At 41.8% G+C, this 15,112-nt stretch overlaps 1 protein-coding gene across 4 annotated transcripts in view; it reads right to left on the bottom strand.

Annotated features, from left to right (window-relative positions):
- Nucleotides 1-2,295: 2,295 nt before the first annotated feature.
- The window catches only part of UBE2G1 (ubiquitin conjugating enzyme E2 G1), a 46,506-nt gene continuing 33,689 nt past the window's right edge, over nucleotides 2,296-15,112 (bottom strand). For 2 of the 4 annotated variants that reach the window (XM_034752443.1, XM_034752440.1), the window contains exons 3-6: nucleotides 12,751-12,848; nucleotides 11,374-11,552; nucleotides 6,196-6,320; nucleotides 2,296-3,403 (exon numbers count right to left, since the gene is read on the bottom strand). In XM_034752443.1, coding sequence (XP_034608334.1) covers nucleotides 6,234-6,320; nucleotides 11,374-11,552; nucleotides 12,751-12,848 — 364 coding nt within the window. In that variant the 3' untranslated portion in view covers nucleotides 2,296-3,403; nucleotides 6,196-6,233. The remainder of the gene's footprint in view (nucleotides 3,404-6,195; nucleotides 6,321-11,373; nucleotides 11,553-12,750; nucleotides 12,849-15,112) is intronic. The other 2 variants (XM_034752441.1, XM_034752442.1) reach the window with 1 other exon arrangement.

Below are 15,112 nucleotides of genomic sequence, written 5' to 3'. Positions count from 1 at the left end.
TTTATATATATATATATATATATATAAATAAGTCATTTAAAGATAAGTTGCTATTCTGGGCAGAGAATAGATGTGCACAAACATTCTACTTTGCCCCTGCAAATGTTTTTGGCACTTAAGCACTATAATCCACAAAAGAACTCATTGTCTTGTGTTTCTCTTTCTGATGTTGCTGGACATCACAGTAGTTCAACATGCCAGCTACCCAGGCAAGATTGTCCTATCTCCCCTTTCAAAAGGGAGCAGCTTTGAATGTGGAGCATAGGTTCTAAAAGTTAGCTTAAGCTTAAACGGATTCACAAACAGTCAATGTAGTTATGATTATACCTACCCATTTGTTTTTAAAATGGGCATCAACCTTGTAGGAACACAGAGCTCAACCTGCTATAACAGCAGCTATCTGGCTAATTCTGGGTGCAGCTGGCTTTCTGGAGACCCCTCTTTTAGGTCACAATAGTTGTCCTAGAAACAGTGGATTTTTCTTAATGCTTTAATTATGGAATAGATGGCACCATGCTGCTGGGATGCAGTACAATCCTGAGCCTTCTTCTGTAAGTGAAAGGGAGCAAACGGTAGCCAGCTGGCTGGCATGAAGCCTCATCCCCCTCAGCAGGAGCCAAGCAATTTTAGTTCTCATTTGCATGTGTCTAAAAATCAGCTATTGTGTCTGGGCACTAACAGCTCTGAAGCACCAGATACATCTGTCTTCCTACCAGAAGAGGCCACTTAATTAAAAACAGTTGAATTCATGGTTTGCTGAAGTATTTTTAATGACCAAATATGGAAACAGAGTACAGTAAGTACTTCTATGTTTATCTAAAGCCATAGAAAGAACCTTCCATTTTATGTTTTAATTAGTTTTTACTAATTGGCTTTTTACTGTGTGGCTGCTGTAGCACCACTAATTAGTGCAGCAACTCTTCCACCCCCACCCCCCCACCCCCAGCATGCCATATGCCTTTTTTGGTGCTCACTTTTGTGAAGCTGCAACCTAGAATTAAGTCCAGCCAACTGTTCAGTCTAATGATTATTCAGGGATTTATTGCAGGAGGACTTCTAGTCAAACTGAAATTGTGGCTTATCAATTAATACATCACACAGCTATTGCACTAGAAAGACTTTAGTGGCAAAAAAAGTGCCACCACTTGTACTCAGCTGTCAAGTCTTAAATACTAAAGGTTTATCTCAGTAGAGAGATATTTACGTAACATTGCGTGGCAGTACATATTACTGCTCATTGGAGGCCTACAATTGGCTGTATAAAAGGAGAGATTGCATTTTTTACTTCAGTTTATAAAGCATGCCTTGTGGCCTAAGCTGTGTAACATGCTACAGAGCATATGACAAGACCTTGGAAGGACACAGGGTTCTAGAGATTGATTTGGACTTTACTAGATCAGAGGGGGAAGAATTTCCAATTAAAAGGCCCAGAACTAATGTCACCTTGGCACCAGATCTCAGCCAACTGTATCTAGGGAAGAGATTCTATTTCTTGCAGCGTATACTTCACAGTATAGAGCCTCCTGTGCATGGCTCCCACCACGCACCTTCCATTACGTTAGTTGTAGAACTAGAGATACTGTCTTTTAGGATACATCTACACTACAGCGGGGAGTCGATTTAAGATACACAAATTCAGCTACGTGAATAGCGTAGCTGAATTCGACGTATCGCAGCCGACTTACCCCGTTGTGAGGACGGCGGCAAAATCGACTTCTGCCGCTTTTTGTCGGCGGCGCTTACTCCCACCTCCGCTGGTGGAGTTAGAGCGCCGATTTGGGGATCGATTGTCGCATCCCAACGGGACGCGATAAATCGATCCCCGAGAGGTCGATTTCTACCCGCCGATTCAGGCGGGTAGTATAGACCAGACCTAAGTAAGGTATTAGAGGAACTGGCTTTAATGTAACCGTGTCTTGTTACATTTCCTCCTTTACTGAATCTCTAATGTTAGTTTCAATAATTTCATAGTGCAACCTCCAATAAGGAGAGACTTAGTACTGAGTGGTCTGAACCTTGAAGCAGAACCCATTTTCTGCTGCTTTGAGATTCTTAGTGATAGTATTAAATCTTCAGGGCAGATGCTGGGCCCTCCTCCAATGGCTTTTGGGTTTTACTATAAACGTTTAGTTTAATATAAGACAGCACCCAACAGACAGATCGTCTTAAAAAAAAAAAAAAAACCCATACACCACACCTCATTAACATGGAAGTAAAGCACCTACTCAGGCCATGACCTATTTGAGGCCTCTATCTACACTTCTCAGATACTAAAAAAGCCATCTTGACACAGAATTATTGGAAAAAATTATATTTTGGAAGAACTCACTACAGAAGGTGACAGAATTCCAAAATCAAATTACATGAAAATATACATCGCAATTCTCTTTGTACATTAGGTGAGGAAAATCTGCAGTAGAAGAATAGAAGGCAAAAAATATGAAGGACCACAGAAGAGAGAATAGGGATAAGAAGGGAAATGGTATTTCCAATACCAGACCCAGAATTTACTAATTTGAAAGCTTACAGATGTGCATACCTTTTAAATCCAAAACTTAAAAACAAAGGCAAGAGGCAAAAACCAGAGAAAGCAGCTTATCCTATCTTGAGCTTAGTCAACTGATCACTTCCAAACCAAAGCTCTCAGCCCTTTGAAAAAAAAATAGCAGGCTCAAGGGTGCTCCACAGCCAAGTTTTATTGCTACACCCAATCCAAGAACTGTGTGCAACTGAGTCAAAAAGAGGGGGGGAAAGAAAATGACCTTTGCATTGTCAAAGGTCATTAGAATTAGATAGTTGCTTATAGATCCTTTCAGTGTTTGTTTAGGAAAAATCTGAACCTTTGAGGAGATGCAGGGGTAAGAAGGGAGTGTTTTTTCCAAACAGATACTGAACTTTAATAAGTGAAAATATTTAATTATGCCTCAATTGTTCAAAGAAAAATAAAATGGAAAAAATCTTTAATCCTAATTGGTTTTAGTTTGACATGCTTCAAGGAGGTTTTTTTTTTTTTTAAAAACTGATAAGAAAACAATGAACAGGGAAAGAAAATTTGCTAAAATCTTTTAGAATGTACACGATTCTTATCCTAACTACAAGACAGCATTATTTGGTACAATGTGTAATTGTGGATGTACATGAACAGTATATATATTATCCGGATCATGTTGTGCTATGTACACATCTTTACAATTCTTCCTGAAGGTTAAAGCAGTTCATTAGATTTCAAAATGCGTAATCATCTTTTTATGTTGGCACTTGTTAGGCTCTTGTCAGCATTGATAACTGGCATGTTTTATTGCAGCCCAGTTCCAGCCAGTGTTTGCCAACATGTACAACAGAAGTCCAGCAATAGGTGGGTAGAGTGCAGGAAAAAACAGTGCCATGTTTCTCAATTGGAGACCTACAATACAGAAGATAAAGCCATATTACCACATTGATGAAACGCAGAATAAGATGGGAAACAGTATTTGTAGCCCAACAGGAAGTCATTTATGGCTTTTGTGCTCAAAACCAGTTCACTTGAATGTGTGTCTTTTGCTTGGTGTTTAGCATTAATTATACAGTCATCTCTCAAGGAGAGGAGTCTAACCAGTGCAATGCTTTAACACTGGTGGTAAATCTGGGCCCAAAACCTCTGTCAAAGTTAGATTTTAGTAAAAAACAAGTCTGAAGCATTTGAGTGCATTATATATGTAGGTTTCTCATATGCATCCAGGACTAGGCTATAGTTGAGTATTTTGTATAGCAAGCCAACATTTTAGCTATTGAATGACTGAAGTCTAGTCTAGTAGTATTTTACAGAATAGAACAGGAGCTGCAGCATAAAGCATCGCTGTTATAAAAGTGAGTGTGCTTATTTTAAGTCTGTCATTGGAGCCAGGCTCTTCGTTGTCACACTTCTATAACTCAGTGGTAAAGGACTTGCCTTCCATCAGCAAGATGGCCAGCTGACTATGTAGTCAGCATTACTTCCTTCTACTCTTGGACATCATTCATGCCAAGTATTAAGTTGCACTATTGCACTTTAGAAGCATGTTGCCATATTGAACAAGTGAATTGGGGCTACTATGGTACCTTGGAAACAGCCCATAGTGCCTTATTTGGTATACCCACTCCAGTTATACTAGAAACAGAATTCCCATGCTCTAGCTCTGGTCACCTTGTCCTGAGCGAGAAATATCAAAGGAAACTGCAAGTCTAAGTTATTCATGTGTTTCCCCCATGTATCTTCTTTAAAAATTTTACTAGAAAGAAAAGTCCATTTGCCCATAAGCACTCTTTGAATTTAAAGTCAATCCTGTCTGAAAGTTTGCTATGGACAGAACCAGTATCAAGTGGGACTGACTTGAGTAACTGTATAGCTAAAATAGATGAAATCTTTAGAAAAGCTTTGCTAATGTTAAAAGCAGTAGGTCAAGAAACAGAAAATGGAACTTGTACTAATTGTACTAAGTTGTGAAAGGTTCCTTGAGAGGTCAGTTTGTTAAGACAATCCCTTCCCATAGCGAGGTCATTCAGCAGCCCAATTTTTCCATGCAACTACATTCAGGGTACTGAATGCAAGGAATACAGGTTTATTGTGGTGGATAAGATGTGGCTTTAAGATTGGAGGGAATATTTGCACCAAATCAGCCATTTAACACAAGACTTCTAAATAAGTGACATCTCACTCTGGAAGTCAACTGACCTATCTGAATGCAGAAGGGCATTCTGCAATTCAAGTTAAAAGGGTTAAAACCCTTTTCAGGTGAAGATACAATTCGACAGCAGTGAAGAGACAAGAACACTAAACAGAAAAGTTTTAGTCACCTTACTGACCCTGGAGACCAGTTACAAAGTAGTAAGAGTATAGTACTTTGGCAATTAGTAATGTGGATTAGCAAGATGGTTATATAGGTTGTATCATTCCAACACAATTTGTCCTTTTACAGCATTAGGATTCTGGCAGCCTGCCACAGTTTACATTTTAAATGGAAGCTTCCAGTTTAAGATCCCCCTTGCTTTCAGAAGTAGGTTGCTTAAGGGCAATGGTCTAATCACCTCTCCATCCTGAAGCTTGTGATCTCAGGGCATAAAAAGAGTTACAGAAGTGGAGTGCTTGGTAGCCTAGCCTCTCTTCTGCGGAGAAGTTACTGTAGGAGTAAAAGTCGTTGTGAAACATCTCTAAAAAGCATTAGAGTTCTTTGTTTCAAGTTACACTGAAGAACTCTTAAGTCAAAACCAAAAGTTGTCTGGGAAAAAGATGACATTTTTTCAGTCTAGAGCCTGTGGTTGTTGGTAATAAATATTTGACAAGTGGTATTAAGCCCTGAGTTAAAGCTTGCTTGAAGAGAAATTCAAGCATGTTCTAGTTCAGCTCCCAAGCAGAATTACTGCAGACTACCAAGAGTTGTCAGGTAGATTTATTTTCCCTGAGGAGCTACTAACATTAAGCATCTTGTAGTACTACTACTATAGGGCAATGCAAGACACTTTCTTGGTGCCATATGTCAAGACTGATTGGGGGGGGGGGAGGGGGAGAAATCTTAGAAATGCTACAAGATTTTTAACTCAAGAGAAAGACAGTTTAAAAAAAGGCTGAGATGTCTTCCCAACCACTTGACTGATCCGAAGACCCTAAAAAAGACTAAGCCTGCAAGTGGCCTTGCTATCAGCATCTGTACACAGATTGACACCATATGTACATCAACATTTGCAGTTTTGGGCTGGCAACAGACATCTGAATTTTAAAGCTTCTTGGGAAGTCTGCTTGGGCAGGAATCTATAATGAATGTCCACTTTTGATGCTAAATATGTTACAAGCGTATTTGTAGCCACTAATGAGATTAGTGAACTGGTATAAAATACTGCCAAACCAAATCTAATCTCAGGCTTTGGCCGGTGTATTGAAGACATGCTAATAAAACAACAAGTTTACCAACCCAGGCAAAGAATTTAGTGGACAGTAATGCATGAATAAAAAAAAGTGTTACATTCAGTGTCTCCATAGCCTAGTAGTTTTTGGCAGTGCTGGTCTACAGACATGAGGCTGAGGACATATTGTCAGTGAAAGTGGGAGAAAGCACAAAGTTTGTTTGAAAGACGAGGGGAAGGTATTTATGCCTGAATACAGATTGTGTCATACTGTTAGTTTGTCCTTCATGCCTCCTACTAATGGAGGTGAAGGTGACTTTCTTTGAAGACATTACTTACCCTGAAAAAAAGTGAAGCTACTAGCTGCTGAATAAGTGTCACTCAAAAGCAGTCTCTTGGCTTTTTCTTACACAGCGGGCAACTTTCCTTTTGAACTCTCCATTTCTGTCTTCTCGCCATTCTTTCTGTAAAGTAGTTTGACAACTTTGATGTTAGTGCTGTGATAAACTTATTCTAGAAAGAAGTTGCATATTTAAGTTTCCAGAACCTAGGTGCTCTGAGTCCAACAGATTTTCTTGGAATGTGTTTAAATCTAGCGATCCTGTTCCTGGAAGCAGTCATAGCATTTAGGCTGGGAGATAAAAAGATCATCCTACACTCCTGGAAAGCTTGTCCCTAAAACCGTGGAGGCCTAGGCCATTTCTACAGTCTAAGCTTTCATCAGTAGAAGTTTTTAGCCCTTGTAATTGCAAAACCCTTCTCTCCACCTAGTTTCTTCCAAACAAGAGCGAGATTTCAGACTATAGTGAGTTGTTTGGTCAGTTCCAGGGCATCTGCAAAGCAACAGCAGATTCATAGATAGAGCCAGAAGGACCATTATGATCATCTCATCTGATCTCCTGCTTAACACAGGCTATAGGACTTCCCTGAATTAAATTCTTGTTTCAACTAGAGCATAGATTTCCCCCCACCCCACCCCCAAAAAAACCCTTATATAATCTTGATTTAATTGCTCATAATGGAGAATCCACTACAACCCTTAATAGTTACCCTCACTGTTTGAAATTTGCCTTTTTTTTATAGTCCAAGTTTGTCTTGCCTCAACTTCCAGCCATTAGCTCATTTCACATTTGTTAGACTGATAGAGGGCTTCTCAAATTTTTATTCTCCACGTAAGTACTTACAGAATGATCAAGTCAGCCTTTAATCACTCTAAGTTATGCCCATTATCCTGCCACTTAAAGGGTCCCAGATTTCCAAGACTGGCTTATACCGCATGTGTATGGTGTTGATCGCTGCTCTGTGCAGACACCATGTAGGCCATCTGTGCAGGAGACCTCTCCATTCTTTCCAATAGCAAGTGTTTGAGGTATTTCTGTGTAAGATATTTACAAGTCTCACTACTGTTACTGCACTCCAGCCGGTCAAGCCATCAACTAGTGGCTCTTTGAAGGGGCTTCATGTTTTCCCCTCTTTTGGGGTAAGAAAGCCTAACAAAAAACTTAAGAGCTGTTAAATGAGGTAGAGGAAGAAAAATTAAGATCCAGAATGAAGAGACAGGCAATAGAAAGGACAGCAAATGCCCACTTCTAAGGAGGCAGGCAGCTGCTATAAGGTCTCCTGTGTTCAACTGCAGAATTAGACACAGAATTCCATCTTTTTAAGGAGTTGTGCTCCAAAATCTTAGCTTAAAAAATGGTTTCTAATCCTTATGGGTGCAGAGACCTCAAACATGAACAGACCATCAAGTGAAGCAGGGATGCCTTCCCAAGTCAGCAGAGGACCTGAAACAAGAGCTCTGAAAGACATCAACTGCCTCAGACACAGCAGGCAGGACCCTTTGGACTCCTTCTCATCTCCCCCTGATGCCATGGCAAATTGAACAGCAAATGCAACAAAATGGATTTCAGACACTGCTTTTCCATTCCCACCCTGCCAGCCATTAGCCATCTCTTCAGAGAATATCAAGGTTGGAAGGGACCTCAGGAGGTCATCTAGTCCAACCCCCTGCTCAAACAGATTTTTGCCCCAGATCCCTAAATAGCATCCTCAAGAACTGAACTCACAACCCTGGGTTTAGCAGGCTGATGCTCAAACCACTGAGCTATCCCTCCCTCCGCAGGGAGGGTTGCCTGCAGCCATCTGTTCTCTAGATTCTACAATAGGAAGTAACACTCATCTAATTATCAGGAAATCAGGGAGCCAGATGTTGAGTATTGTAACCAGTAAGCTGGGCAAACCAAAAGCAGAAGCTAAATAGAAGATACCAGTGTAGCAGAGACCTAAGGAGGTGAGCTGCTTAAGCTTTCTCTAAGCTCCATTCTCGGGCACAGTGGCCAAGGGATAAAAGGGAAGAAAATGAGACAGGATCCAGTGAGAAATACTGGCTTCCTGGACTGCACAGTAAAACCCCACTATCTTTTGGGGGGGGGGGGGGGAGAGTGTGTATGTGTTTCACATCAATGAGTATTTCTGACTGACTATGCACTAGTTTTGCATGTTTCTGTGGGGATGGAAATTAAGGGTATTGCACTAGGCCATGCAAAAATACCTATATTTAAGGACTAGAATCCAGGAGGCTATTTTCTGGAGACATATAGCATGTTTACAACCCCAGCTCAAAGACTTAAGAGACCTGACAAACCCACACTACTCGTGTGGAAGTTAATATGAAGCATACCACAGGATGAAACCTGAAGCCTTCCCACTTCTTGCTAGCAATTTTCTCACCATCTTTGAAATAGCATTCAAAAGTTTGGACATTTCGTCTAGTATGTGCTTTACAGATTAGTGAAAGGAGTGGCCCTTTCCCAAAAATACATCCTGATAAAGCAGTAGAAGCTAGTTACTGGAAATTTTGAGGAAAGAGCACCAGGTTTCGTGTGTAAAAATCAGTATGTAGAAACCAGAAATGTCAGCTACAGATTAATGTTAAAAATCATTAGAGAACTAAAGTATACTATATACTATTGGGCATTTAAAGCCTAGTTTGCACCTCCACAGCATTCAGATTTATAAAAATAATATATGGAGATATACCTCTCTCATACAACTGGAAGGGACCTTGAAAGGTCATCAAGTCCAGTCCCCTGCCTTCACTAGCAGGCAGTGGCGTATTGCCAGCCTAGGCCTCCTTGGCCTAGGTGATAAATTAGCTGGGGTGGCAAATTTGTTCTTGCCCCCTCCCCAACTCCACCCCTTCCCCAAATCCCTGGCCCACCTCCCTCCCACAGGCGCGCCACACTTCCCTCCTTCCACCTCCCTCCCAGGCTTGCCGCGCTGGGAGGGAGGGAGAAGCGAGTTGCAGCGCGCTCGGAGGAGGTGGAGCAGAGGTGAGCTAGGGCCTGAGGAGTAACGGGGGGCTGGGAAGCGCTCCCCGGCCTGCCCCAACTCACCTCTGCTTCCCCGCCCCCCGGCTTGCCACACGAAAGCGCTGGGAGGGAGAAGCGAGTAGTGGCGCATTCAGGGAATAGCGGAGGTGAGCCGGGGCTGGTGGGCACGGAGAGTAACTCTTGGGGGGAGCAGGGGGAAGGGAACCACTCCCTGCTCCAGCTCACCCGTCGCCATCCCCCGAGCACACAACTCCCCTTCGGGAGGGGGTTGGGGGGCAAAATTTGTTAATCCAACCCTGCTAGCAGGACCATTTTTTTTTGCGCCCCAGATCCCTAAATGGCCCCCTCAAGGATTGAGCTCAACCCTGGGTTTAAGCAGGCCAATGCTCAAACCACTGAGCTATCCCTCCCCTGAAGATTTGTGTCTCCTTGATACTCCAGTCTCCAGTAGTAATATGCACAGCATAAGTGGTTGGAGGTGTACAGAAAGAGAACCAAAAATAGCTATCAAAGAAAGCAGTTTTTGGTTATCAGGAAAAGATTGTTTCCACCACTGACTTAAGGACAAGTCTCCTAATCAAGACTGACCCGCATACTGTACCAATGTCTTTCCCAGACTTGGGAAAGCTGAGCTCCCACTTCAGCAAAGTGACACTAGATGCACAGCCCTACAGCCTCCTGCATTATTCAAGACCTTTGCATCTTAATTTAGTTATCTTCTGCATCCACCTAGGTAGTCCTTTCTCCCCTTTTCTTTCCCTCCACCTCCCCCAACAATAAGAAGCTACTTTAGATTTTTATGATCTTCCCTCTTTTCTTACATGCTTGTTAACAGCATCATTGCTCAAACGTTAACATTTCAACTGCCATTGACATCCATGTTAGTATGCACCAAAATGAGTGGGGCCATTCCTATCTCAATGTGTTTCAGGCTCTCCTAAATTATTTTCAACACTAAGGATTATTCTCCTCCTCACCCTGCAAATAGCATTGAGACTATTGTTCTTCAGATAGGTTTTCATTGTAGAGGTGTGTTCATGCATCCCACGCTTAGGAATCACTGCTCTCCTAAGTGAAATTCAGTATTACCCCAACCTCATATGCAAGTGTACCCCTTTACATGATGATGTCTTCATGGCAGATTTAACCCAGCCCTGCATGTGTGGATGGAAGAGGCATGGGGTGGGCAACACCCAAGAACCTGTCACCTAAGCTTAGTGGTGCTTTCAACCTGGGGTAGTTTGTTCATCTGGGTCTGCAGACTGAATTCTAAGTGAGGCTTTTATACTGCCACTTTGCATTGAGGACACATGCTAAGTCACCTGAGGGCTGACACTCCAATGCCTTCCCACAATTCCTCCACTATTTCAAGTCTGTAAAAGGAGGCATTACCTCCTATGTATGCACTGCTTAAATCTATACTCGTGACACTGACATGGCTGATTTTTTGGGGTAAGAGAAAGAACAGTTACATTTTTAAATCACTAACTTTTCCTGCTAAGATCCCTGCATCAGTTTCTGTGGTTAGTCTTGTCCAAAAACAAAAAACAAACAAACAAAAAAAGACTCCCTGAACAAACCTTTTCTGCACTACATGCAAAGTAGCATATTAACCATCAGAAAGGGTTTCCAGCGTAGACCAAAGGACACTGGAGTTGTAAAATATACAACTCCTGTAGCTCACATCTACCAGCCAACACTGGTTGGCAAATTGTATTAGTCATACAGCCACTTACATGAAGCTTCATTGCTATGGAGATAGCTGAAGTTTTCTTATTACATTTGAGCACCCAAGCCTCAAAATGTAATGCAGAAAGTCTCTACCCTGCCTGTTTCTGTATCCTGTGCAAGTTGCTATCTGACAAGTCTGCTTCAGTGTTTGCCTCGTTCAGCCGATAAAGCAGGAGGATTTGTCTGTAGTTAGCAACCAATACTTGTTTATCAAGAAAAAGTAATCCTCAAAGCAATTCTGGGGCTGAATTTAAGACACTCTAGCTTTTAAGGCTAGCTATTAAGCTTCATTACATGTACATTTTTACTGGGCAAGAGTACAGTCTTTGCTTATCAGTCATCTAATACCATGCTTACCAAGTCATAAAATATGCCCTTCAGGTTTTTGCATTTAGAATGAAGTAAGCTTTCTGCTACACGTAGCACCACTGTATTTACAAACTAGGAGTCTTACCGCTGCATCGACATTAGCAGGAGAGTCACCATTGGGATCTGCCAGCATAGAAATGACACTAATCATTATAGTTTCCACTGTGTGGATGGGAAGCCAGCGTTCCTCAGGTTTTTCATAGCCATATTTGTCTTCTCCAGGCTCATGAAGAATGGAAATGCAGACATCACCGTTCTTGTCAACTACAAAGTCAAGTAGTCACATTAGGTATATTTCAGTGGTGATTAAATTGCTGGCTTCAAGATATTATATGGGGATGCTATTCTCCATCCAAACAAGTCTTCTATTTAAGTACCTTCAATACAGTTAACTGTGGAAAGTTTCAGGGAAGACATTTTCTTTCAAGACACTGTCAAGTTTGTATCACTGTTTGAGGACTTCTTACAAACAAGTTGGAAAAAAGAAAAAAATTTGGCAAGAGACAGCAGACCTGCCCTCGTCTAGTTTATTTAAAACATATCTGCCTTAACATGGGCACACTGAGTACTTGGACAGTTTAGTTGTAGCCCTTTCAGAGTTCTACAAAATCAGATATTCACCTTTTTCATATCAAAAAGGTTATAGTATAGCTGTAGACTATTCACATCACTGATCTGATCCATGAAATAACACATGGAAAACTAAGTGGCCCTGTGGACCATTTTGATATCTCCATTTTCAGTTTAGTAGCTATTTTCCCCCCCATCTGAAAGCATAAATCTGAGTTCAGAGTCTTAGATGTACAGCCAGCAACCCCCTGGCAGGGCAGGTGTTCAATATCTTAAGGAGTGAGTATAAAGCAGCATCTTCCCTATGGAGGGAAGTCAATACGTGTGAAAGTTGGGATTTGACTTGATGTCACTATTAGGCCTCCCTCTCTCCCCCCACTTCCAATGGAGGCATTTTGTGCTGGTTTGCTGCTAAGCTGTACTACAGATTTACAGAACTCAGTAAAGTTCTTCAGCCCAATTATGGTGTGACTATAGGAGCCGTGTCTTCAGAAGACACCAGGGATGGAAGTCGCTTCTTCTCACCTTCCAGCTTGTATCTGCCAAGCCAGTGATGTAAAGTTAACCCTAGGATCCATTTCTTTCCCCAGACCAGAGACTTACATTGAGGAGATGCCCCCAGCAACCTATCTGGGCCAGACACTGCCCATCAATACATACTGCCTAAACCTTGGGAAGACTGATGCAGATGCTTGGAGAACAGACCTTGAGACCAGTGAAGTGTCAGGTATGGAGAGGAGAAATAGTATATTACAACAAGTGGCAGTTAGCTAAATGGGGGGGTTGTTACAGGTTTCTTACAACACAGGACACATCAACTCTGGCTAATCTTGTAAATGAAACTGCAGACTTGACTAAGAAGTACAGAAAGCTAAAACTGGCAAATTCTTACCATTTGGATGCCAGATTTCTGTGATGAACTTCATTTTCGGCGGCCTGAGAGGATAGTCTTTTGGAAAAGTGAGATGAGCCTTGAAGACGCCACCTTCACTGGGGAATTAAAGAATTATCAGTAAGTAGATCTTTGCAAGTCCAAAACTAGAAAATTGAGTCAGATGACACTTTAATCTATATTAGATTTAAACAGTTTGTAACATTTGCATTCATAGTAATAGCATTAGCATACACAATGGATGGATAGCTTTTTACAAGCTACTCGCCATCCCCGCCAAATACTCAGACTACAAGTATTTTATTTTTCCAGAGGACAAAGTGTCATTTTAACTCAAAATTCCATAGAGCTCCCAGCTAGCTAAGTGAGGAAGTGAACATTTAGGGTCACAGCTTACAAGTTAGCTTCCAGGCTCCCACTGCCATCTCATGACTGGGGATCCCATCAATACTCCCAATTCAACTCCCAGAAGAAAAAGCAAGCATAGAACCCCGATACCTGTTCATGTTCCACATGTGGGTCACCTCATCAGTGGACAGGTCTGATCTATAGCTAGGTTTACTGGTGCAATACTCAGATTTAGAAATACCTACTAAGTCAAGGAATCTCAGGGAAATTCGCCAAATCAATAGTCTAAACAGTGTTCTTGGGACCCTTAGCACCATCATTCTTGACCGATGCTTCCAATGAAGGATTTCTGCACTCTGATAACAAGGGCTCATTACCAGCACAACCAAGTTATTTTCTAGCATTAACAGAGAATCTATATTTTGACCAATTTAACTGGGTTGGAGTTAAACAGAATTAGGTACAAATGTACTTAAACCACCAGATCAGTTAAATCTGAGTCTAAGTATGGAGGTTTGAAGCCAAGGAAGATACGGTCTTGGTAAGTGTGAATCCCTACATAGCTAGAAACAATCAAAGGTGTCACGTTAAAGCTTATTTCCTCTTACCACACACTGCCCTTATTCCTACTACTTCATGGAGTAGGAGTTCAGTTTCAGTAGAGAAGGCCTGGCATTGGAAGTTGGGAGAGGAGGTTGTTGCGACTCTAGTGCTATGAGTGGACTACTATGACAAGCTCCTCTGCAGTTGCCATCATTGTCAGCTAGAGCTTAAAAAGGCTTGGACTTCTAATGAAGATTAGAACACTACAATTTGAAGAGGAGACGTTGATTAGATGGTGGACACTCATGATAGGCAAGTTACTGCCTCAATATAAAGAGGAAAAAGATTGAAGCAGAGTGGTGTTCATGAAGAGATGGCTAAATACTCAATGCCTTTGCACTATTTGTATATTAGCGTGCCATCCAGAAATCCCTGGAGGAAAACATTGAATTAGGGGCCTGGGTACTGTAAATTGTAGAACCTTTTAAAGCTCAATACCGTCTTGGTAATTTTTTTGCAACACTGATGCACCCAGCTGGGAGATTTTTTTTTTTTTTTTTTTTTTTTTTTTTTAAAAACAAATCTAGAACTCAAGTCCCTAAAGAAGAATGCAGTATTCTGAGTCATGCATTGAGCCAACAATAAGCCTTTAACCCATTCAATTAGAAAGGCTATTGCCATATGCAAGCTGCTGTACCTTTATAAACTACAACTTTGCAGTTTATACTTATTGGCCTGTTAAATGTAGTGACTCATAACAGGTGTTTCCCATGGGCATAGTGAACAGGACTGACAACACAGGACTGGCTGCTGAATCCAGATGCTTATGGGAGCAAGCTAGAAAGATAATTACTTTGCTCATACAGAACCTAAGTTGCATAGTCTAATGGTTATAGCAGAGGAATGAGTCAAGCACCCAGGGTTCTTTTAGTTTGATCCAGACTCACTTAGATCTTAAACAAGCTGTGCTGACTTCAGAAGGGAACTGAAAAGTTGAGTGATAGTCAGAATAGCCCATTTCCTGAGAACAGGAAATTGAATCGAGTGCAGCAGTGAAATTAAACCTGTGGCATCCAACCTGGGTGCTAAGTTGCAAAGTGACAGAATCTTATTGTAAGTTCCCAGCATTCTGAGCCCTGAAACTTAGACAGTTGCCTCAGTCATGTAGGGGCAGTGCCTCCCCCACTGAAGCAGCTGCTGTCCTTTCCCTGCTGCAGATGCTTAGCAATCCCTTGCAGCAGGCAAATCTGTACTATAGGCAAGGGATTAGTCCTGGCTGCTCCACTAACAGGCTGGGATGGGGGCAGGAAGCTTCTCAGAGAAAGCAGGATACTACTTTGCTTGTCTGAGCATAAAGGCAGCATTTCTCAAACTGTGGGTCCTGACTCAAAAGGGGATCACAAGGCCATGGGGGGGGGCAGGGGAGATGAGGGAGGGATTGAAGAATTGCCACCCTTACTTCTGTGCTGCC

This window comes from Trachemys scripta, chromosome 18 (genome assembly GCF_013100865.1).
Source record: "Trachemys scripta elegans isolate TJP31775 chromosome 18, CAS_Tse_1.0, whole genome shotgun sequence".
NCBI classification, from domain to species: Eukaryota; Metazoa; Chordata; order Testudines; family Emydidae; genus Trachemys; species Trachemys scripta.
The sequence above is the reverse complement of the archived record's forward strand: the minus strand, read 5'-3'. Positions and strand labels throughout refer to the sequence as shown.